The sequence below is a fragment of the Lepus europaeus genome, chromosome 5 (assembly GCF_033115175.1).
Source record: "Lepus europaeus isolate LE1 chromosome 5, mLepTim1.pri, whole genome shotgun sequence".
Classification (NCBI taxonomy): Eukaryota; Metazoa; Chordata; class Mammalia; order Lagomorpha; family Leporidae; genus Lepus; species Lepus europaeus.
In genome coordinates, this window is record NC_084831.1 from 67,189,491 (window position 1) to 67,216,054 (window position 26,564).

Below are 26,564 nucleotides of genomic sequence, written 5' to 3' on the forward strand. Positions count from 1 at the left end.
GCTGTGGGCCGGTGCCGCGGCTCACTAGGCTAATCCTCCGCCTTGCGGCGCTGGCATACCAGGTTCTAGTCCCGGTCGGGGCACCGATCCTGTCCCGGTTGCCCCTCTTCCAGGCCAGCTCTCTGCTGTGGCCAGGGAGTGCAGTGGAGGATGGCCCAGGTCCTTGGGCCCTGCACCCCATGGGAGACCAGGAGAAGCACCTGGCTCCTGCCATTGGATCAGCGCGGTGTACCGGCCGCAGCGCACCTACCGCGGCGGCCATTGGAGGGTGAACCAACGGCAACAAAGGAAGACCTTTCTCTCTGTCTCTCTCTCACTGTCCACTCTGCCTGTCAAAAATTAAAAAAAAGAAAAAAGAAAATATCAGCTGTGAAGGAAATAGTAAATATTTATACCTCCATATCAAGAACCTTATGGAAATGCTTCAGATTTCAGAGATTTTTGGTTTTGGAATATTTGCACACTGAAAGTACCAAATCTGAAATACTTCAAACTCTGAAACTTTGGGGGGTCATAGTTCTCAAAAAGTTTTAGATTTCAGAGCATTTCATATTTTTGGATTAGGGTTGACTAATCTACATATTCTGATTATTATGCTATTAATAAATTATATAGTTATATTATTATATAAGATATTTTATACTTTAAGAATGCATAAAGTCTCAAATAATAATAAATCTAATGGTTTTGATATGACATGATGTGTCACTGAAATGAGATTTTGGAAAACCAAACTTCAAGAATAAAGGTTAATACTGAACTCAGTACCTATTGATTTTGAAACTGGGTGTAAATTCATTTTATGCTACATTATTTGCTTTTTATCAGAATTCTCGATTCTAGCTAATACTTTTATAAGCAAGTGAATTTGAAACAATAAACAATGATTCTCTGTAGTTTATGATAAATAGTACAAAATTCCTAAATTAACAGATTAATATATGTCATAAGTGAGCACTCCCCTAGCTCAGTATGATGGCAGCATATAAGAAATACTTCAGTGGCACTATACTTACTACTGGTTTACTGATGAGTCTATAGTTGTTCATAAATGTTTACTGTACTCACAAGTCAATGATTGCACAAGCCAAGTTTTCTGATTTACTGTTGTATGGTCAAGCCAAGAAGTGACATGCTTTTTCCTTTTTCACAGAGATTAAAATGGTGTTGAGACTTGAAACTACAAGCTTCATGGAACAAGGCTGAAATAATATATCAAGTTACTGAGATGTCCCACTAAAAATGCCATGTCAGATAAAAAAAAAAAATGTTGATGCTTGGGTAGTAGATCTCTGTTGACCAATGTGGCCTAAAGTAGGAGGGACAGCAGATGTTTCAATGCCTATTCCTTGAAACCTAACATACGGCTGCGCTTCGGAGCCTTAAAAGAATAACAGATCTGAAATAATTCATGGCAATGGAATTACTGATATTTAAACAGATGTCACTTCTTTTTTTTTTTAGCAAATGGAAATTGAAGTACAGATGGTGAGGGCTGGTATGTTTCTGAGTAGCCATTGCGGATTAAAAATCTACATTTGGAAAATTGAATATCACAAAATATATAACGATCTCCATATTTTTTCCCAACTGAAAAGGAGAAAAGCATATTTTAGTCTCCTGGCTCTTGGCTACATAGAGAGATAGAGAGTAATTCTCAGGTTACATTGATCATTTTCTTTGTAATGAAATACAGGAAGAATCCCCCTGCTTCTCAGTACAGAATCACTATTAATTACCAAATTAGAAAATATCAGCTATAAAGGAAATAGTAAATATTTATACCTCCATATCAAGAACCTTATGGAAAATAGCCTGGGCTAAGCACTCCCGAACATATTTTTGGTGCTCTCGCTTCATGACATTTAATTTGTATTCTTTTTCAGAAAGAATTCTTCCACTTCTTGTGATCTGTCATGAGTAAATAAAACATACATAAAAATACAAAATAGAAAATGTGTTGTTACCAAGAAAGAGGGGAAGGTGAGGAGAGAGGTGGTGGGATTGGGGCAGGGAGGCAAAGAGAAGTAAGAAAGCAGCAGTACCCTCAAGGTCTGGAGGAGTACATCCTGATGTTGATAAACTTTCACTTTTACTAAATATTTCATAAGGCAAAAAGGTGAAAGGCAGTCTCATATACCCATCCTTGTGAGAACACACACAGGTGGCCTACTTAACGTTTCAAACAAGGGTTTCATCAGAGCAACAATTTTCCCTTGATGGAACCCAGGTGTTCTTTTCATTTCTCTTTTTGAACACCTGCTGGGAAGAAGAGGGTGGCCTGCTACCGTGAAACAATGAACAGGAGCAGTGGTCACAGGACTGATGATCTCACAGGAAATACTTTGGAGGGCAGAACACACAAGCTACTAAGGATCTCAACAGTTTGTTTTTTAAAGTAATCAGTTTCATTACTTTGTTTTCCCACTGTTTTTCTTCTACCACTCTCTAGCCCAGAACACACTTTAATTTGTTGTGATTCAGACTTTTACATATTATGAGTACTAAAGAGAGAGGTATTCAATATTGGTCTCAATTGGCATCACTGCAAGTACCGGGGTGGAAGTTTCTGTTCCTTGCTTTTTCTTTTCTTTGAACCCTTCCTGTGGGTATTTTTGTTGTGTTTTTCTATATCTCCTGTAAATAAAGGATATTATTCTTCCTGGATTGCTATTTCTCTTTCAGTTATTTAAGCCCTCCTCTTCCTTTTAGTTCTAACACAGGGCATGTATTTCTTCTATTCTTAATTTTGCTAAATGGAATGGTTTTTAACTCGTTGCTACATATTGGGGTGTTAAGATTAATTAGAGTTCTATGTGTGTTGGGCTGTTAATTTTTTTTTATAAATACATTTTCCAATGGAAGAAAAGGAAGTGATTATAGATAGGGTGCTTGGAATGACAAGTAATCCAGCTGCAGTTTTCAGAATGTGCTACCTACAGGCTACTAAGTCACATGTGTAGAATTGGAGAACTGGGGAAAATGTTAGCAGGCCCTGATTGCAACCCCTTGGCAGATAACACCTGTCACTGTAATCTCTCCTGTGGAACTATGTCTGATCTTCCTAATTAGACTGGAAGCTCCTAAAGGGCAGAGATTATTAAATTTGAACTTGCAATTGAATCATCTGGAGGGCTTGTTGAAAAATAGATTGATGGTCCCCATCCCAGAGTTTCTGATTCAGTAGGTCTGGGGGTAGAGCTCTCAGAGATGCATTCGCTAATAAGTTCCCAGGCGATGCTGAACACTGCTGATTGAGGGGCTGTATTCAAACTGTTCCAGAGAAAGGTCTATATCTTCCTTATTTGAGTTGCATGAACATGTGTGCTGTTCAATAAGTGCCTGTTCATGATGTGATACATACATACACAGCTCAGGTCATTCATACATGAAACTTACAGACAGTTCTCCAAAGGAGTGATGTTAATAATAATGCTGATAATTACAACCAGCATGTATTGCACATCTCTATATTCACAACAATCCTGAGAGCTAGGCAGCAGGATCTCAATCTTCATTTTACAATGGAGGAAATTGGGGCTGAAAAAGTTAAATAAGTGATTTGCTCAACTCTAGGTCTTGTAAATGGCAGAGTCTGGTTTCAGCCAGATCTGCCTGATAACAAAGCCCCAACAGAGGAAAAGCAAGCTGAGTCTGTGTAGCTGGAGTGCCAAGCACCTGAACAGCAATTATAAGTGCAGTGTATGTTCTTTCAACACCAGGCCAACAATAGCTAAGGAAATGCAAGGTGTCTCAAGGAAGCAAATAGCTAACATTTTCTATAACCACACCCTTTTCTCTCATTGGAAAACCACAGTAGTTATCAAGGATTTTCACATGATATACACTGAAAAGCATGGACATTTTGTGGAAGAGAGAGTTGTGAAGCTAACGATAGTCATCAATGTATAAACCATCAGAGGAAATGAAAGATTAAATAAACTCAAGGAGAGATGTGGAACTATTCCTGTTTCCACACCATGTTTATAATGATTAAAAACAGCACATTTTTTCCAAACACAGTAAAGTCATCTGTGTCCTCATTCTTTAACGTTTCCTGGCTCATAGAATGTGCCCAATAAATATGCAACAAATAAATGAATAGCAATGACATATGTGATTGTAAATTCATAGGGACTTTTTCTCAATATAAATTTTGGTAGTCATTGTGACCTCCCTTCCCATCTTTTGAAGCTCACAGATAAATCAGAACTTTGGGAAGGAAGTAATTTTTCTAAAGTTAATGCACAAAAAAGATGTTGTTGATTAGCTCAAAGAGGGACTCTGAAAAGGCAGGGAATTATTGGACTTAATGAAACAAGAAGATGGGAAGAAAGTAAAGCCAATCTTACCAGCCCTGATCTTAAGAGATGTCGCCTTATCCTCGTATTGTTAAAATACCCAGCCAGGTGTTTATCAGTAAGGCTGTTGTATGCTGCAAGTAATCTGAAACAGAAAAATGAAACCATTAAGGTTTTATGAAGTGTTGCTTGATAACCAAGCGATTCTTAATGTTCTCATCCCCAAACTGTGCATAACCACACATTCATCCAGCCACTCATTCATATATGTGCTTCATAAACATGTATGAGCACCTACTGTTTTCTAGGCTTTATGATAAGAGCTGGGAGACAGCCCTAACTTTGATTATCCTCCAGGCAAGTAGAGAAATCAGACATAAACAATTGAATTAGGTGTGAAAATTCCAATAATAGAAACATACAGGAAGTCGTGGGAAGACAGAAGGGGACACCAGCTCCAGTTGTCAGAAAAGAAAAGGCTTCATAGAGAAAGACTGATGGCGAAGTAGGGCTCCAGCCTCTTATCACATTTGTATCCTAAAGTCTGATAACTCAAGCTTGCCTGTTGTCCCCCAACATATGTCAGGCCACAAGGCAGTCCTTCCACTGTGATGTCCCCTCCCTTGTCTTTCAGCCAGTGGGTAATTCCACGATGCTCAGGCACCTCTCCCAGGAAGCATACCCTGGTATGCACTGGGTGTGCACAGTTACTTTCCACCTGACTCCTGTAAGATCCTGAGTTACATTTCACATCATAGACTACATTTCACATCACATCACAGTTGCATTTCACATCACATCACAGGATCAGGATAGTGCATTATTCATGGTATCCCTATGATGTTATTTGTTGTATGTACCTAAATAATACAGCCATCCCTTGGTACCCAGAGGTTATATGTTCAGGGACTCCCCTCTCCCCTCTCCTCTCCAGTGGATCTCAAAACATGCATATTCTCAAGACTCTGACAGAAAACAGTGTAGTATTTGCATGTAACTTACAAACGTCCTACCACAAACTTTAAATTATCTCTGGGTTGCTTATGATACCTAACACAATGTAAATGCTCTTCAGATAGATATTATACTGTGTTGTAAAGGGAATAATGACAGAGGGAAGGAAGTCTATCTCATCAGTACATACATAACATTTTAAAAAATATTTTTGATACGTAGTTTGTTGAATTCACAGATGTAGAACTGTGACATGGCATAGTGAATGAAGACATAATTTTGTTTATTACTTATTGGTACTGATATAAGCTACTTACCAAGTTTAAACTTAGCATTTTTAAAGCGTTAACTTCTTCATACATATCTAGACAAGTTCGATAATTTCATAACCCATAACCTCCCTCCCCCAAAAAACTAGATTTACCTTTGATTTTTAGAGACTTTTATTTTAAGAGCTAAATGAGGATAAATTAGTTACTTGATTCCATGCTATACCTTAGTAAATGATCAGTTTAAGCCTACAAACCAAATTTGGAAGCTATTTTTTTTCAGTTTTAACCTATGCTTTATGAATTATTCTGCTGCCTTATATAAAAGCATAAATATAAATACATTTATATATGCATGTGTGTATATACATACACATTTATATAATTAGATATGCATAGATGTTAGTATATAGGTATATATGAATACATAGATAGGTACTGAGACTGAGAGAGAGGAAAAGAACAACCAAGCCAAAGCTCAGTTGTAAAGTAAAGCTGTCTTTAAAAAAGAAAGAAAGGAATGCATACTTTATTACCTGCAACAAAGATTTACAATCTGTACATTTTTGGAACAGCTGATCCTTAATTTATTCTGAGACTAGCACAGGGACTCATAGAATCGAGTAAATGTCATTAGTAACAATTTTATTTAGCTGTTTGCACTGCCTTAATTATATGGAGATGGTATTGGTGACCTTTTCTTGTCTCTTTTCTCCTTAGCAGCTCAACGCAGAAAAGTTCCATGCTGTCAAATGGTAAGGAAAGTTTAATTTTGTCCACAAAAGAGACTGAAATGCAGTTACAAAGCCCAGAAGCCAAGGTGCCACATGAAGGTTGCAGACATATGAACAACTGCGGAAACTATTATTTTGCTGGGTTTATGTAAAAAGACAGCCCAAGAGCTTCACTAAGGCACATATAAAACCAGACCCAGATAATTCTTTGAAACTGTCTTTTAAATGAACTGTCTTGGTGTCCTATAGTTCATCAAAGGTTTCCTGTCTCCAAAAGGTCAACAGTGTATCCTTTACCCTTTCTGAATCTCAGAATATCTTTTCAGCTCCTCATTTCAAAAAGGTGAGCAGGTGTCTCTCAGTCCTAACAATCATGATTCCACAGTTCACAGATTCTTAAGATAAATCATTAGAGTGATATCATAGATATTCTTTTGTCTGTTTTTCAGGCTCAAGTGAAAAAAAAAATCAGTAGTTTCAGAATAGTTAAGATACTAAAAGCTGACTACATGAAGTGGGGTCAAAAAGTTGGATTAACATGGACACGTTTCCCTACTGGTAGGTAAAATATCCCCTTCTTTTGATTCAAGCTTTGAAACATTTTAATATTTTGGTCCTAATAATAAATCTTAGCTTTGGCACAACCTGATTTTATTTCTGCTCTCGCAGGCACCTTTCCTGTGTGGGCCATTGGTCTGATCCCTCCTGCACTGGTCCTCTTTATATGTATTTGGAATGGGCTGTAGCCTTGCATTTTATTTACTGAATTATAAGAATTTACTGGCCAAGCCACAAATGTAGGGTGATGGAACTTTTCTGATGTTCCTGCCTTATCCCCTGCATTCACTGCTGTTTCATCCCTACTTGCCTTTCCTTTCTTTCACTTGGCATAACCGTAGGCCAGATAAGGTCACCTTGCTCTGGATTCATCATTGTGAACACTGCACACTCCACCCCTTTTGTGCATTACCCTCTGCATCCATGGTTAAAACTGGACTTCCTGGTCCTGCTGCCTTTGTCCTGTGATCCTCCCCTGTCCATCAATGACTCCATTGGTCACAGCAAAACCACCAGGCTATGGTAACCATACTACTCACAGGCCACATACTTCATGCCAAGCCCCACACCTCACTTGCCCAGACTGGTCTAACATATTTGCCTTTTTATGTGATTTATTTACTCAGCCTCTCTGTCATTAGGTGGGGAATAATCCACTTTCTGGCTCAATTGAATGGAGAAAACCTTCCTCCGGGAAGCAAAGCTACCCTGAGTCTATACTATTTCCTGTTAGCCCCACTGCAGTTCACACCCTATGTCCTTTCAGGGCCTGAGATTTGGAGGCCCTGGCCACTGAGTCATTGGGAGCACTGCCTTCCCAGCAGCAGCTTTCAGCATTCAGTCCTCGGATCCTCCTCACCTGCCACCATGCTGAATATGTAAATGAGGTCCTGTAGTATTAAAAGTAGCGAATCCTATCCATCCCTCCATCTAGCCCCAGAGACCGTCTGTCCCATGAACAGTCCAGTTAACAGAATAGGCACTAAAACAATGTTTATTGAGTACTGATTACTGTAGGTCATTCTGTAAGGCACTGGGGACACACAGTGGTCAGACACTGCATTCACAGAGCTCCCAACCTTCAGGGAAGGAGATGCACACATTGATAATTTGTGTGTGTGTTTGATTTCTCCCTGCATCATGAGCTAGTTCATTCACAAAGGGTTACTAAGTGTTACCATTCAGACACTGTGCCCTAAGCTGGAAGGGTCTAATATCCATATCTCATAATGCAGGTCACCAAGCACTTCCACATACCAGAATTCATTTGATTTCTCCTAGGCCCCTGGAACCTGAGAAGTATCTAATTGTTACAAATCTTCCATCTTTCTGAAAATCTCCAAAGAAAATTTAGTGCTTAATGTGAATCAGCACTAAGAAAACCTAAGGCAGTACTTCCTCATGCCTCACACTGACAGGATCATTCCTTCTGGACTAGAGCACCCTTCAACCACAATCTCCACTCCCAGCACTGGCCAGCCTGACACTGTCAGGCTGAAAGTGATATAGCTGCTAAGACTCCAGATCTGAGTTCATCCTGGCTCCACCATTACTGGCTCTGTAACTTGGTGCAAGTGACTTAATCTCCCTCTGCCACAAATGTTCTACAATCCACAAAACACTGGGACTCAAACAGAGTTCATGCAAGTTCTTGGTCAGTTCCTACTAACATGCTCCTCATTTCCACATCATCAGAATGACCCTCACCACCCACAATTCTACTCACATTTGATCCATGATTGTTTAGGTATTCTTGAAGAAGGTGCACATTTTTTCTCTACCTCTCCTTTTTTCTTTCTGTACTTTCACCTGAATTACTTTTAAAAACTCCTTCATGGGCCGGCGCCGTGGCTCAACAGGCTAATCCTCCGCCTTGCGGCGCTGGCAACACCAGGTTCTAGTCCCGGTCGGGGTGCCGGATTCTGTCCCGGTTGCCCCTCTTCCAGGCCAGCTCTCTCCTATGGCCCGGGAGTGCAGTGGAGGATGGCCCAAGTGCTTGGGCCCTGCACCCGCATGGGAGACCAGGATAAGCACCTGGCTCCTGCCTTCGGATCAGCGCGGTGCGCCAGCAGCAGCACGCTGGCTGCAGTGGCCATTGGAGGATGAACCAATGGCAAAAAGGAAGACCTTTCTCTCTGTCTCTCTCCCACTGTCCACTCTGCCTGTCAAAAATTAAAAAAAACAACTCCTTCATGGCAACCTTGGCTTTTTCTAGCATGCCCATCCAAACTCTTCCAACCTCTACCCATTACCTAGTTCCAAAGCCACTTCCACATTTTTTTAGGTAATCATTTCACAGCATTCTACATCTTTGAACCAATTTCTGTCTCAGCCTATTTAGGCAGAATACCATGGCCTGGGTGTCTTAAACAACAAACATTTAGTTATCAGACTTCTAGAAGCTAGAAGTCTGAGATTAAGGTCAGGCAGATGGTTTTCTTCTCACTGTACTCTCACATGAAAGAGAACAGAGGAATGCTCACTTCATCTACAAGTACCATCAGAATGGGAAACTGTGTTGCAACTTAAATTTGGAGGGGACACAAACACATAGTTCATAATGGAGGTATTTATTGTCCCAACTTCATAAATTAAAAAAGCAAGCCTTACCTAATCACTTGCCATATAACTTATTCCTGATAATGTGCCCAAGTCACAACGAATACTGCAGTCCAGGTCTTGTTAAGACAAGGAATAAAGGAAGCTAAGTATGATGATGGAAAATATGAATCATGAAATATTCGTAGAGAACCAATTCTCACAGAGGACCAATTCTCTAGTACAGAGATAGGAAAATTTTAAATGAAAATTCTTATAGACTAAATTGAAAAATACATGACATTTATTTATAATTATCCATATCATTAGCATAAAAACAATGTGCTAAAATATTTAAATCAGATAATCTCCTAAATACGTATTTCTGAAATCTGTTTTATACTACAAAATTTTGCTGGCAAACTCTTTCAGACGGAATACAAAGAATCATTCTGGCACAACCAGGATAGTTTTATTTTACCCAAATTTTAACATTGCCCATTTGAATTAATGAAGTCTGTATTAATTGCCTACTATTGCTCTAACAAACACCAACAGTTGAAGACACATCAATTTCTTATCTTATAGTTTTGGAGGTCAAAAACCCAAAATGGGTTTCACAGGACTAAAATCAAGGTGCCAGAAAGGCTGTGCTCCTGCTGAGAGAATCCTTTTCCTTTCTTTTTTATCTTCTGGAGGTTGTCCACAATCCTTGGATCTCAGCCCCCTTCCATTGTAAAGCCAGGAAAGGTTGGCCAAGTGTTTCTCAAATTGTCAACTTCCTACTTCGAGTTCATCTGCCTCCTTCACCCCCATTTAAAGACCACTATGGGGTGGCTGTTTAGCACAGGCAGAGGCTTGGGGTGTCTGATTCAAGTGCTGGCTACTCCACTTCCAATCTAGCTTCCTGAAAATGTACACTGGAGACAGCTGGTCATGGCTCAAGTACTTGGGACCCTGCCACCCATGTGAGAGATCCAGATGAGTTCTGGACTCCTGGTTTTGGCCAGGTCTAGCCCTGAACTTTTGGATGGGAGGGAGATCTCTGTTTTTCTGCCTCTCTCTCTCTCTCTCTCTTTCTCTCAAATAAAATGAACACAAATACATAAAAATTTAGAAACCCTTGTGATTATACAGAGAAAATCTCCTTATCTTAAGGCCAGCTGATTATCAACCTTAATTCAATCTGCAACTTCTATTCCCTCTTGCCACGTAAGACAACATATTCATATATTCTGAGGATTAAGACATGGACACCTTCTGCCCACCACAAGGTTTGCCTGTATGTCAGATACCAGGGAGCAGAATCATTGGTTTCTGAATGTAATGGTAATTGGGCTATAATATGTATTGTCCAATGATCAATCACGCTGGTGATCCCCACTTCCAAAAAAGCATTCTCAAATGGAGGAAGAACATTCTTGATGCCCTGACGAGACACACAGAACAAACTGGAACCTGTCCTGCTGATGTGTCAAAGGTGAGTGCCAAGACAAAAGAACAAGAGGTGTGCGGAAGTGCATTTCAAATAATTCACATTTTTCTTCTAAAATAAATTCCTGTAGGGGGATGGATTAGCCCACAGGGGATAATTGTTTTCATGTCAAACACCACTTATTCAGTACTTAGCACATGTCATTAAGTTCAGATAATTATATTATTGCATGAAACAGTAAGAAAGTAAAAAAAAAATTTGCCAATTATACTACAACATGACATTGTAAACTGCAAATGATTTTAGTGATGTTAAAATATGAAAAGGCAGGGCTGGCGGCGTGGCTCACTTGGTTAATCCTCCGCCTGCAGCACTGGCATCCCATATGGGCCACTGGGTTCTAGTCCCAGTTGCCCCTCTTCCAGTCCAGCTCTCTGCTGTGGCCCAGGAGGGCAGTGGAGGACGGCCCAAGTGCTTGGGCCCCTGCACCCACATGGGAGACCAGGAAGAAGCACCTGGCTCCTGGCTTCAGATCGGCACAGCACCAGCCGTAGCGGCCATTTGGGGAGTGAACCAACGGAAGGAAGACTTTTCTCTCTGTCTCTCTCTCACTGTCCAAAAGTTGTACTTTGGAAATTTATATTTAAAAAAAGTTAAAAAAAAATGTGTTACTCTCTGTGCTGACTCCACATCTATGGGATCTGGGGCAGAGTAAAAAGGAGGCATTTCCAAAAATGTGACAGGGTTCCTACCATTTAGAGCCTCAAAATAATGTGACAGAGGATTTAATGCATATAACAATTAGAAAATGTACAAAACCATATTTAACAGTACCAAAAATGGTGTGCTGGAACATCCTCATACGGGCTCTAATGAGACAAGCGTTTCATTATTCATGAATTTTGCAAGACACTGGTAGCATGAAATTGGTCATCACGGGCGTATTTACACCACAGAAATTGGCGAACCTGACAAATCAGATCTTTTTTTCTTTCCTAAAAAGCTAGTTTTCAAGCACACCACTGATTAAATTGTAAAAGTTATTCATTTTATGAATAAATACACAGAAATAGTATTTATGTAGTTCTAGTCTAAAAATTCATCTTTTACAAGCAATATTTGACCTAAAGGCTCATATACTTGTTCAACTATTTCCTATACCTAACAATAATAATATAAGAATTCTAACAAATACACTGTTGTTTTTTAGTTACACTTCAATCAAGAAATTCTATGCAAGATATTTCTCTACATCACCACAAATGCAAAGTTTCAACTCACCTACAGTCTGGAAAAAAAACTGATTACACCATTATATGTTCAACAGAATCAAGTGAGATTTATGTGAATGATCACAGTTTTATGATTGAAAATGAAAAGCCTAATGGAGAGGTGCTTTGCATTTCAGAGGTCACTAAATCTGCAATTTGTAGAGTTTGAAAGTGTTCAAGGAGGACCCCATCAACCCTCTACTGCCAAGGCAGGCTTCTAATGAAAGCCAGGTAAAATGTTTCTGCAACTCACAAATCAAGTGCTTGTACTGTGAAGGCAAGTTAAACAAATCACAGGTTATTGTGGCTTGATTGCCTTTATGTTAGTTCATAGATCACAAGCAATGGAGCTCTGTCTCCTGACCTAACATTTCTGTCATTGTGCCTCAAAAATTTGCAAGAATACACTGAATTCCAGTTCCATAAAAAACTCATCACCTCAAAACACACATCAAAGGTTTTGGATCTCAGCAAGATTCTCAGCAAAGAAGTTAATAAGATCTAAATTCTCCAAATATAGTATTTGAAAGTGGCACCAATAACCAGAAAAATAACAAAAAAATTAAACTATGGCTCTAGAGAATCTATCTTTCTATCACTAAAAGCTTCATGTCTATTTTTTAAAAGTGAGAAAATTCACAGAATATGGGACTACACACGTTAACTCTTTAGAGGTACAATGATTTCCTGTAATTATTTTAGACAGATAACTCTATATTTACCACCTCCTGCCCAATGTAAAATTTGATAACTTTTAAAAAGTATATATCCTTATATCCATAAGACTTGGTGCTATCAATCTTACAAGATGCCTGACCCTGGAAAATTCAATCCTAAAATGATCCCCATCAGGTAGAATGTTGTAGCTGCTTCCTGAGGTGGATGATCTAAGGTTACTGGTCTGGAAATATATTTACTTAGAGCTATGATATAACATTGGATTACAGAAATTCATATTTGGAAATGACCACATAGGGTAGCCTACTCTCTCATTTCGTACTCTTGAAACAGGTTCTAAGAGTAGGCAAACTCAAAGGTCTAAAAAAGAAGATGCTTGAATATTACAGGAATTCTCATAGAATTGTGGCCACCCCTTTCTAGTACCTTAGCCAGAATTTCTTTCATTCATGTTAAATCACTCCCTTTAGACTCATAAAAGATTCACTTCTATGGCCCTCCCAGCAAGTATAGTATGGAGCCATGCAGGAAGTAAACAAAGCCAGCATTTGCTGAGTGAATGATGAAATCAGTTAATAGAAACAAAGTAGATTAGTCCAATTCCTGAATACATAGCCTTTAAAAAAAAAAAACCCACATGTGAGGATCATAACCTTTATTTCTTTGCTTCAGGGTAAGTGGAAGCAATCTATGATGTAAGAGGGTCTAAAGCATGCTTTGTATCTTCTGGCTTTTTTTTTTTTTATTTAATGAAGGAGGCTCCATGGTCATACTAACCACGTTAGTTGTGTTGTTTTGTTTTTGTCAAATATGTCCCTTTGCAGTGTGCTACACAATTGCATTAGGAAAAAAGGTTCCCAGGAAAGCAAAAGAAAATGCTTTTGCAAAAACTTGAAGAAAGACAAATATAGAAGAACAATTGACATGAGGGTCAATCATTTTACATTCCATTATAAGAAAACTCTCTGCCAACTAAAATTAGATGATGAGTCTCTGCTGCCTGCCACTTGATAGGGGGTGATTGAACTGATATCATACAAATGATTTTATATTACATTCTTCATTCTTTTTTATTTGCATCCAAACCTGCCAGATCGCAGCAATTATGCTAAATATTGATTTACAATTTCTCTCAGCTTATTCTAACAATGCAGCCAGATGAGAACCATAATATTATTTTATTTATAGCCTTAATATGATGGTTTGAAGTGACTAGTAAAAACAAAACTGGTCTCCAACTGTGCTGACTGTCGGCAAAATAGTTTTGTAGTGTTCACAGAAGAGGCCATAGGAAAGCTGTGCATGGGGAGTCAGTAGGCCCAGAACACATCAACTTTGGCCAGTTCTATATAAGATTTTCTGTATGCCTCCAAGCTCTTCTCTTCAGAAGTTTATAACCTTGAACAAAAAAAAATGTGGCTGCTTAAAAATATGCATTAATATAAAAACATATCCAAATTAAGGGAGATAATTAGTTCAGAGGAAAGGTAACCAAAGAGGGAAAGTTTTACAAATCAAAATTCTCATAATTAGTATTTGTGAGTACTTCCTTTAATTTTTTTGTGCATATAGTAGGCATTCCATAGAACATGCACATATATATTCACAACAACGCTGGGAAATGCTATTATCCTTCCTCTTTACAGATGAATAAACCGAGATATAGATGGTTAGCGAACTGGCTCAGGACTAGTTACATGCGCACGCAGCACCTTTCTGCTGCAACCACTGAAATGAACTCGGTCAAAAGCCCCACAGAGCTCATCCTGAAGAAGGAAAACCATAAACACTGATCTACGGATGATGCTGGGGAGCAACCAGTGAGGGCACAGGATAGATACGGCTTGATGAAAGAAAAGTTGTATAAAATTCAAGGACTGGCCTACAAGATGGCATGGCCCATTCTCCTGGATCAGTGTTCTGAGACAGACGTAGAAGGGTTTTAGGAAGAGAAACTGCATGTCCAGGTTTTCCTAAGTCTCCTAAAAACCAAAATCCTCCCACTGTGTCTTCAGAGGCAGAGTATGGTAGTGTTTGACCTACCAAGTCCAATCTACTGAGTTTGAATGCTAACTAGATTATTTAGTAGATTAGTGATGAAGATCAAGCTACTGAACTTCCCTGCACCTCTTATTTTCTTCCAAGAATAAGCATAATACTTGTGCTTCCTCAGAAAATCATTTAGAGCCTCATGAATAAGTATGTACACAGCGGTCAGCACTTTACTGAATACATAGTACATGCTCAGTGAATGCTAGAAGTTATCACTGAGTTTACACCTTCTCTCCCCTCACCAATAAGGAATCAAACTGAAAGAATACTAACATCAACTACTCTTTAAGACTTCCACCATGAGTAACTCTCTCTCATATTTAAATTCCCACCTGACCAAAAAATATCCTTGGAAGAAATCCATTTCTCCCTATTTGTTCCTCAAAGAGTAGACACTTGATCATTATTGTCTAAGAGCCCACATAAATCCAAGCACCATCTTCTTGAGGTTTGAAATCCAAATTCCCTGCTCTCTTTTCACTAGACTATAAACTCCATGATGACATTAACATGGCCCTGTTCACTAGTACCTAGTATTCCAGGTGCACAGAACAATGCCTGGAACATATTTTTTTAATATATGAATAAATAGATATTGTATTTTTGCAGTTCCTCAAATTCTTTTCCATTTTGTTCTTTGCCATATTGTTTCCATATTGTTCCAAATTCCTCAATATTGTTGTGCTTATATATTCTGATAATCAAAACTAGCTTGAACAAAATTAGTAGGTAGGTGAAAATTGCCTTGTATGCACCCACTTTTTCTCACTGTTTCTCACTCCTGAATGACAGTCCTCCTGAAACATCTGGAACTGTCAGGTTCTTCCTGCTTCTGTCTTTTTCCTAAAGTTTCTGTTAAGGATTAAATATGACAATGCATCTAAATGGCTTAGTGCAGTGCATGGCATCATTAGTTGCTACAGCATTGTTGGCAATGTTTTCTTTGCAAGTTTTTAAACTACATGTACATTTGTCTGAGCTGTGAAAGGAGTAAATGTACCATGCTTCAAAATCAGAGGAGTGCACCGCGCAGAACTGAGAGTAGGAGAATGACGTAAGCAGTCAGCAGTGAAGTGAAGCCTGAGCCACTGCAAGGAAATCAAGTAAGGACCAGGCCATGTGATGGAGAGGTGAGGGAACTGAGTATTTAGAAACAGGGATTATCACAGGCAAAGGTCCAGGAATGAGAGCCCACCAAGGTGTCTACCTGAACCCAACCCTCTTTGCAGAAACCCCTCCTGTCACAGTAGAGCTCCAGCCTCCACTGTGTTATACATGTGCACACACAGTTGCAGACTCCCACTGGAAACTTAGAGGACTCTCATTGTGTTTCAAAGGCCAGATGATAAAACTAAGATGCAGAGGTCAGTCAACATGCCTACTGCCAGACACAAAGGTTGGTCGAGATATTTGAAAATCAGGGTGCTTACTAGACACCTGGCTTTGTGCTATCTTGAGGTTATAATGCTATGTCAGGTACAGACATCTCATCGCAAGGTACAGACAATTCAACCAAGGAAACAATGGCAGTAGGGTGTCATGTGCTACAACCATAAGAACTACTGATTACCATGCCCACCTAAACATCCTACATATGCGGTTATCATTCTGTTTTATAAACGCACTATGCCTACGGCAAGGGTAAGCAAGAAGAATTGAACTCTGAAATGGGTGCTATATGCCAAATCAAGCATTAAGGGGAGGAGGAAATTTGAGTGGGTGATGTTGGGGGCTGAGATACTGCTGGACTCATTCCAAGAAGTAGGAGCAACATACACAAAGTCACAGAGAGATCACATGTTCCTGGCAACCAAATAAAAGATTTTTTATAATTTACAATGAAATTAGCATTAAAAGGGGGATTGAGTTACATAGTATTATTAAGTTGTCAGTTAGGGCCAGTTATGTACCATATGTCAAATATACTTCACAGCTATCTAGGCTTGGAAATCTGACCAATGTTTACCCTTGATCATGAGTACAGTCCTAATAGATACAATTAGCCCACATAGACTTTTTAAAGTGCCACCTCTTAAAAAAATAAAATAAAGTGCTACCTCTTGATGATAAGAGGCTGAATACATGTGTATGTGTACACAATCAGACACATGGGTATGTATTTAATGTTTTTAACACATTATATAAATATATAAACTTTTAGGTCCTTTCTAGTCTTTGGGTTTTTCCACAGATGCTCACAGACAGCAGCTAACAGCTCTCAGGAACTCCCACTAGGTTTCTGTGGTGTAATTCATAGAGCTTGCCCAACTGAGGTTGGCAAATTAAAAAATATCCCTCATATATTCTTTTCGATATAAATTAATAGTACTGTGTTAAGTCCCTTGGGAAAATTTCAGCAGTGACTCCAGAGAGTGATGTGTTATGAGAAAGAGGAAGTGAAAAAAAAATAGAGAAAAAATAAAAATAAGACACCAATTTGGTGGAGGACAGCAGCAAGAAAATTACTGTGTATGTTGAGAAGAGACTTGTCAGTAACTACTTGAACACCTTCTTACTCTCATTCTCCTAAAACGTAACTCTTACCTGCAGGAGTAAGGTTTAAAATAGTAATGGCATCTGGTCAGAGGGTAAAGAGGTTGACCAACTTTTAAACATTCAACCACTAAAAGTAAAATACCCATGAGATTTTCACCAATCTTTCTACTATTTGTTGGTGTCAAAGTAACGATGCAGCTTTATGACTCTGTCTTGAATCCTCAAATCTGACAAGAGTAAGTGTGCTGGAGAAGTACAAATGCCCTGAGTTATAGTTTCTATTTTTGCTGAAATCCTCAATTGCCCAGAGCATGGTTTACTCAAAGGGGCAAACTCATGTTGAGGGTCATAAATCAGTATGTCAGTGTAACTTTTCTTTGTAAAAATTGTATGAATTTGAGAACAATTGTTATCTAAAATAAATTCATTTAATTGAACAAGAAAGTGATCTATGGGCTAGAAACAACTTCTCTTGTTTTCCTTTCCAATGAGCTTGGGACCTCTTTGATTGTTTTGAGCTGTATATTTTATTTGTTTTTGGCTGACACACTTAAATAATTAAATCAGAAAGATTTGTGCAACACATACTTTAAACAAATATCAACATAAATAGACAAGAGCTACCACTCATTGAGTCCCTATTATGTGCTTGGTACTCCTGCCAGAGATGTATTGATTAGCCACATTTCTAAAAAAGATTTATTTATTTGAAAGTCAAAGAGAGAGAAAGAGAACTCCATCTACTGGTTTATTCCCCAGACGGCCACAATACACAGGGCTGAAACTAGGAGCTTCATCCAGGTCTCCCAGTGGGCGGCAGGGTCCCAAACATGTGGGCCATCTTCTGCTGCTTCTCCCAAGCCATTAGCAGGGAGCTGAATCAGAAGTGGAACAGCTGAGACAGGAATTAGCGTCCATATGGGATGCTGGCAGCACAAGCGGCAACTTTACCCACTATGCCACACTCGGGCCCCTCGCCTCATTTTTGGAAAAAGTAAAGTGAGGTACAGAGAAATTAACTTCCCTAAATTCACACAAGACATATCTGGGATTCAAACCTACATCTTTCTCACTCCAGAAATAATCCTTCTAGCTATAGCATAGTTTTTATGGAACATTGACTTTGGAATATCAGTCTTTTTCATTTGGAGGGAAAAAAGATTAAATGAGTTTCAGATGGTTCAAACCTCCCCCCACTTGCTTCCCTTCAGCCTTCTGCCTATGCTTCCCAGCACAATTTCCAAATTTCTTCTGCTCTCCCAAATGTCCTGCTTGAGTGCTCTAACTCCCTGTCATGGGGTTCTGAAATTTAATTCCTGTTCCCTGCTCTCGCATTTGGCCTTGAAACATCAGGTCCTCCATTACATCCAAGTCCTTCAAAATATTTATGGGAAAATGGATAAAATATGTTTAGTTGGTGCCAAAAAATTTTTTGTATCCATGCATAATTTTTTCATAATATGCATTATCCACAAACTCTGTGAGGAACTCTCATATTTCTGGGCCAATCTTACCAAGGAACTAGTAACTCAATATCCCTCCTCATACACTGTAGCCTGAGGCCAGTCTCACTCACTCCGTAAATCCTTGTTCTGGAAGATTCCAGCCTAAGTCAAAGTTCCATGGCCACAGCTTGACTGAAGGGAAAGAAAAATTTCTAGGAAAGACTTTAACAGTGCTAATCTTATGTAAATCCCTATGAATTGTGGTGAAAAGTAATTTGCTGCAGTTACAGAGAGACATTCAAAACTATTTTAAGAGAAAAAATGTTCAAACTTACTTTTGAAAAAATTTTTTTTCTTAACATTTATTTAATGAACATACATTTCCAAAGTACAGCTTATGGATTACAATGGCTTTTTCACCCCCATAACTTCCCTCCCACCTGCAACCCTCCCCTTTCCCACTCCCTCTCCCCTTCCATTCACATCAAGATTCATTTTCAATTCTCTTTATATACAGAAGATCAGTTTAGTACATATTGAGTAAAGATTTCAATAGTTTGCACCCACATGGAAAGACAAAGTGAAAAATACTGTTTGAGTACTAGTTATAGCATTAAATCTCAATGTATAGCACATTAAGGACAGAGATCCTACATGAGGAGTAAGTGCACAGTGGCTCCTGTTGTTGACTTAACAAATTGACATTCTTGTTTATGGCATCAGTAATCACCCTAGGCTCTTGTCATGAGCTGCCAAGGCTATGGAAGCCTTTTGAGTTCACCGACTCCGATCATATTTAGACAAGGTCATAGTCAAACTGGAAGTTCTCTCCTCCCTTCATAGAATGGTACCTCCTTCTTTGATGACCTGTTCCTTCCACTGGGATCTCACGCGCGGAGATCCTTCATTTAGGTCATTTTTTTTTTTTGACTGAGTGTCCTGGCTTTCCATGCCTGAAATACTCTCATGGGATTTTCAGCCAGATCCGAATGCCTTAAGGGCTGATTCTGAGGCCAGAGTGCTATTTAGGACATCCACCATTCTATGAGTCTGCTGTGCATCCCGCTTCCCATGTTGAATCGTCCTCTCCCTTTTTGATTCTATCAGTTAGCGTTAGCAGACACTACTCTTGTTTATGTGATCCCTTTGACTCTTAGTCCTATCATTAAGATCAATTGTGAACTGAAATTGATCACTTGGACTAGTGAGATGGCATTGGTACATGCCACCTAGATGGGATTGAATTAGAATCCCCTGGTATGTTTCTAACTCTACCGTTTGGGTCAAGTCAGCTTGAGCATGTCCCAAATTGTACATCTCTTCCCTCTCTTATTCCCACTCTTATATTTAACAGGGATCACTTTTCAGTTAAGTTTCAACACTTAAGAATAACTGTGTATTAATTACAGAATTCAACCAATAGTATTAAGTAGAACAAACAAACAAAAATACTAAGAGGGATAAAGTATAAAGGTTTTGAGATGGTCAGTAATATACCTGAAATTAATTTCTGACATAAAATCGAAGGCAAATATCATTCAGTTCAAAAGAACCCTAGTGTGTCCAGTTAGTGTTATTTCCAGTTTCTAAAAAATGAGTAACAGAGAGTAAAGAAAGCTTAAAATTAAACTAGAGGTGTTGACTTCCCAATAGAGGCCAGCTTCCACTTGACTTTATAACATCCTTACTTGCTAAGAACATGTCAATTAAATTAAGAAGTGCTGCTGCTGTCTCTTTTCACTTATTCAAAGGCATAATGGGCTACTGCAGTGATGACTGTAATTGTAACATCATCATTTAAGGGAATACTTTTTACTATTTTAAATTGTTTTCAGATATATTACTTTATGTATCTCCCCTCCTTCAAAACTCCTCCCCCAAATTAATCTCTCCAGGGTGCCTTCTCCAATTAATCTAACCCTACCTTTACCTCAGGACTAGGAAGTGGAAGTTCTACAGATATATGCACCTACTCATGGACAAAAACTTCTAGGCACCAACTGGGCATATGTATACTTAGTGTTCCAGGCCCTGTGCTAACTGTACTCAAGTATATCATTTAATCCTAACAACAACCTATGAAGCAGATATGTCTCCTACAAGGACACTTTTAAAATCTTGCAAGAATCAGAGAGATTATGAAATTTGAGAGGTCACAGAGCAGCCATGAGGCCAATCTGAAAATCTAAAACTGAGAGAACCAAAGTTCAGTGCCAGACAGCCAGTCACTAAAGCTCTCTATTGGGTGCTATTGATTGGCTATGAGAAGCCATTCCCAAGCCCTCTCCCTTGCCTATCTCCTAAAGCAGGTGGAATTTTAAAAAATCAAATACTCAGGCACTCTCCCTTAGAGTGAAGCATGGCACTGATGCAGTTATGATCGAGGAGATACAAAAACTCTGCTGGAAAGACTCTAGAAATGTTTGTGTCCGTGATTAAATATCACCACCAAAAAGATTCCCCTTACGACTTGCCTTTTTCCTTTCTGTTTGGAATGGTTTTAAAAGGATATAATGCCTGGATATAGGGAAGTCAACTTGCTAACATAGGAAAAGACCTAGAAAAATATAGAGATAAGGGCCCAAATTCTAATATTACTAAAAAATATAATACCTGCTTGTAAAATAAATAATAGAATTTCTTAAAGTTTAAACCATGATTAGCTTGAGTTTCTGTTAACTGTAGCTGAACACAGTCCAAACTGAAACAACCACCATGCTGCCCAAGGACAGAAGATCTCACTGAAGGTCAATGACTACTGAAACCTGTTTTCAAAGTTCATTATTCAGATTTTTTTCAAAACTCAAATGATTTTCTGTGAAATGAATTCCTGGAACATAGTGCTTAATATGGTAGCCTAAAAACTAGCACAGAGTAGACATTCAGTAAATATTAGTTAAATGAATGAATTAATTAATTAATGTGTATACTCTCAGGATTTACAATAAATGGACGCTAAGGTAGGAGACATCCATCAGTATTTTTTCAGTTAAGTTCAGGGCATATTCTTGGGGATGCAATGAGGACTCGAAGATGGAGATGGAGATACGTGTTCCCTACACTAAAGAATTTGCAATTATATGGGAGAAATGAGGACAACTCTAGCACTATGACAGAAGTGCCTAAGTGGTATGGTTAGTGTAAGTAAAACCAGTATACTCTTTGAGGGAAGTGTCTGGCACAGCAACTGGGATGCCTGTATCTTATTTTGGGTGCCTGGGTTTGAAATCTGACTCCACTTTCGATTCTAGCTCCATGTTAATGTGTAACCTGGGAGGCAGCAGGTGGTGGACAAGTACCTGGGTCCCTTCCAGTCACATAGGAAACCAGATTTGAGATCCTGGTTCCTAGGTTCAGCCTTGCCCAACACCAGCTGATTTAGAGTATTTAATATACTTCTCTCTCTCTCTCTCTCTCTCTCTCTCCTTTCTTCCTTTCAAATAATTTCTTTTAAATGTATAATCTTGAAGACAGCTTTTCAAATAATAAAGCTTTGTCAGACTACTTTAAAAACAGAAATAATAGGAATATGGAGTTAAAACAATCAAAATTCTAATTATTTATGGATGGTAGGATTTTTAATAATTTTTACTTTTTTCTTTGTATTTTCCTGCTCAAACTAGAAAATTTTCAAAATACTGATAAGTACAAGAAGAAAAGAAAAAACCATTTGTATTCCAAGTACCCAGAGATTTGAGTATCCTTCTAAGTCTACTATTCTAATTTACAGAAGATTATTTTAATTTGCATCTAAACAACAGAAACAATATTATTGTAAATATCTTGAAGCGAGCTATGAAGAGAAGCTTCTTAATATGAGAGCTACATAATATTCACAAATATGAAATATTACAATCCATGGCACATTGAGAATGCCACATTAACTGCTACCATAAAACACTATGATTCAATTCAATTTAAAATCCTTAGTTTTTAATGCTGTTTTATAACTACTATGTGCAATTTATATTGTCTGTTTAGTTCCCTGCTGTTTCTTCCCTTGATTCAATATTTTGCCCCAAGAATTTTCATTAATTTATAAATGTTTATGACTATTATAGAAAAATAATAACAGTCACACAAAAATGGATCATCAGCTTAAAATGTTCAATTTTCTATCTCAACGAGTGTCAGGCACTGAGAGGTGGGGAGTAATTTGATTAGTAATCAGACTTGAAAGTTCAACACTTACCTGTAAAAATCATTGACTTAGTATATTAATTATTTCTCTTTATTGAGTCTTTACTCATATTTTCTGTGGGCTTTGACATTTATCTACCTATTAAACGTTTTGCCTCAAATTTCCATTTCCCATGCTATGAACTTAATGTTTATATCCACCCAAAATCCATGATGAAATCTTAACACCCAGTGTAACAGTATTAGAAGGTAGGGTCTTTGGGAAGTGATTAGGTGAGGGTGAAGCCCATATGAAAGGGATAAGCACCTAAACAGAGAGACCACAGAGTTCTCCCCCATTCCTTCTGTGACATGAGGACACAGCTAGGACAGCTATCTGTGAACCAGGTAGCAGGCCCTCACTGGGTGGTGAATGAGCCAGCACCTTGGTCTTGGACTTACCAGCCTTCAGAACTATCAGAAACAAATAACTGTTGTTTATAGGCCAGCTAGGCTGTGATATTCTGTGACAACAGCTCAAATGGACAAGAAAACCACAACACTCATATAATAAATTATAAATTTATTTATTTATAAATAAATAAATCATTTCTTTATTCTCAGCAACTCAATTTCTCATAAAGACCATCTTTGGCTTCTCAGGACCAAGGAATGTAGAGCATCAGCAATTACAAATAAGTGTGTTCATATGGTAGGGCTTCAATAACAAGGTATCACAGACCTGGTGGCTTCAACAACAGAAATATATTTTCTCAGGGGTCTAGAGGCTGGAGATCAAGAAGTCAGCCATGTTGGTTTCTTCTGAGGGTCATGAGGGAAGGATGTGTTCCAGTCTTCTCTCCTTGGTTGGCAGGTGCCCACCTTGACTCTGTATCTTCACATATCTTCTGTATATACACAAGTCTACGTCCCACTCTCCTATTCTTATGGAGACTCTTGTTACGCAGAATTAGGATCCACCCCCATTGACCTCATGTAACCTTAATTACTTCTTTAAAGATTCTGTCTCCACATATAGTCACATTCTAAGATACTGAGGGTTAGAACTTTAGCATAGGAATTAGGGTGGGGGCAGGGGCAGGGAAATCAATTCTGCTGATAACACAGAAATAACTAAAAAGCTGATCAACTTAAGTACAGAACGTGAATTCAGACATGAGAAATAAAAAAAAAAAATACCTTTCCTGGGTACATAGAAAGCCATACTTCTATATCCTGATTCTTAAGTCTTTGTGTAGGCAAACAAAAAAGAATTCTTGATGACCCAGAAGATGGCCAAAGCACTTGGAAAGTACTTGTTCCCCTATCACTCATGTGGGAGACCAGAATGGAGCTCCTTAGTCTTGGCTTCAGCTTGGCCCAGACCCGTCTATTGCAGTCATTTGAGAGTGAACCAGTGGATGGAAGATCTCACTTTCACACACACACTCTCTCTCACACACACTCTGCTTTTAAATACATTTTTAAAATCTTTTTAAAGGGCAGGTACGTTCTGGATCTCACCACATGCAGATAGGAAGCTAGGACAGAAGATGAGAGGATAATTATACCCTCTAAGAGAGTGTCCAAGGCCTATGGAAACCATGGTTCCATGGGCACAAGAAGGAACTGCACAGATATCTGGCCACAGACCCTAAAAAAGTTAGCCTTACAAAAGAGAGAGGAAGATAAGAAGAGTGAGCACAGAGAGTAGACCCACAAGAGAATGAGAAATTATTAAAAAATCCAGATCGAGGTATCTACCCTTGTCAGTGTTCACTTCTAAAGCACACTTCTTCTGGCTCACTATAAAAGCAATGATTTGACAAGTCTGAAAAAACTTGTAACCCTAATACCAATGGAATCTCAGAAAAGCATGATTTTTCAAGCTACACTACTCAACTTGTCATATCTTTTTCTCTTTTCTCCAGAAAAACATTCATCCAAAAAGGCAAGCTCCCAGGTGAGTTACTTTAATCCAAGTATATTTTCTGATACAACAATTTTCAACAATGATGTTGTCAATGAAGGATGTGTTTCCTTATTGGGACTCTTGCAAGAAGAGAATGATTTAGAGCTTCTGCCTTGTGAATGAACCGAATGGCATCTGCTCAGAGGGAACCAGAGGCAAAAGAAGTCCTATCTCACTTTTGGGTTTTGATTTTTAGTCTGCACAATATATGAATATACTACACGGTAAAAAACAAAAACCAAAATCATAGAAAATCACTTCTTACCCGGTAAAGTATAACATACATGATTTTGCATTGAATTCACTGATTTTCTTTATGCTAAGGTTTAAAAATCATGGAGCTAAACCTAAAGAACGAACTAAGCAGAAATTAAAACACAGTGCCTACACAATTAATTCTCTAAAAACACTGTACAAGTCTTGTATTCAATGCATTGAGGACTAAAAATTGGTCATTTAAAAATTAAATTATGAGCTAACTATAAATAAATTTACATTAAATAGTTTTAATTGAAAGAATAAATGTACATCTTTCACTGTTTTTTGGTATTAGCCAAGGGTTATGCTTTGAATATGACCCAGATGAATGCACTCTACTTTTTTTATTTTTTAAACAAATCATACTCAAATCACTTGATTAATGTTTAGAGAAATGTGACACTGACATTTGCAAACCAATATGAATGTTAATTTTGTATTATTTGTAAATTTTATCCCCACATAATTTGACAGTTTTATTTTAAATTGATTGTCATCTAGGGAGTCATCCCATTATATACTATTCTCAACTATTTGTGTGGAAAGTGAGTAAGTCACAGGAGGGAAAGATTCAATAATTAAGTTTGCTTGCTGCTTTTCTTGGTTATACCAAAATGACCAAAAAGTTATTTCAGTATTATCATCCAAAATGTGAAGTGTTCACTGAAAATTAGATATTACAGGAAATTTAACTTCAAAAGTACACAAACTTTACCTTAGGTTCATATTGTTTGATTTTAAAATTGAGAATTGAGTCAAGGCAGTCTTATTTTCCCATCTCCCTGGAAAACTTCTTTGCAGTTATGAAAAATCCAAATACATTGGGGAAGTCACCCCCTCTCCTCCCTGTAAGAAATGCTTTCGCTCAGCAGAGACAGAAGGAAGTGGATGCTCTAGTAGATGGCATCCTGCTCTATAAATCCCAAGTTTACAATATGGGATGTGCACACCCCTGGAGATGTCCAAATACTTTCTTGGAGGAACACGAGCAAGGATAGTTTTAGGGGATCAATTTCTATTCCTCAGGTTTCCACTGTACTCTATCTACGAAGATCAAAGGTCGATCTTCCTGGAAATGTACTTTCAGTCCTGCTGCTTCCCACCTACCTCCCCTTCTATTATCATCTTTCTATTTTCACAAAAGAAAGGCACATCTCTCACCAGCTGCTGTCTTATCAGGGTGCCCTGAGTTTAGATAGGAAAACATCTGAAAAACAAAGGGGTGATTTGAAGTATTGTCTAAATGTTGAGACAACAAATGGCTGACAGGACTGGGCAACAGATTTGACTGCAAGCCAAATAGTTTCCAATCTTTTGTATTCAATACGAGTGACAGAAGATCTAATTGAGTTGTCATTTGAAAAATTACCAAAAACATTTTGTTGATAATGACCATTATGTGATTTTTCACTTATAACTATGGAGAACTAAGTGACATTGCCATAACAAATCCCTTTCTATTCCCACCTACTTAAGGTTTTTTA

At 38.4% G+C, this 26,564-nt stretch overlaps 1 protein-coding gene across 1 annotated transcript in view; it reads right to left on the reverse strand.

Annotated features, from left to right (window-relative positions):
• ERICH3 (glutamate rich 3) overlaps positions 1-26,564 on the reverse strand; it is a 118,633-nt gene that overhangs the window by 87,431 nt on the left and 4,638 nt on the right. Inside the window, exons 2-3 of the mRNA XM_062190095.1 lie at positions 4,353-4,446; positions 1,786-1,911 (exon numbers count right to left, since the gene is read on the reverse strand). Of these exons, the coding sequence (XP_062046079.1) occupies positions 1,786-1,911; positions 4,353-4,446 (220 nt within the window). The remainder of the gene's footprint in view (positions 1-1,785; positions 1,912-4,352; positions 4,447-26,564) is intronic.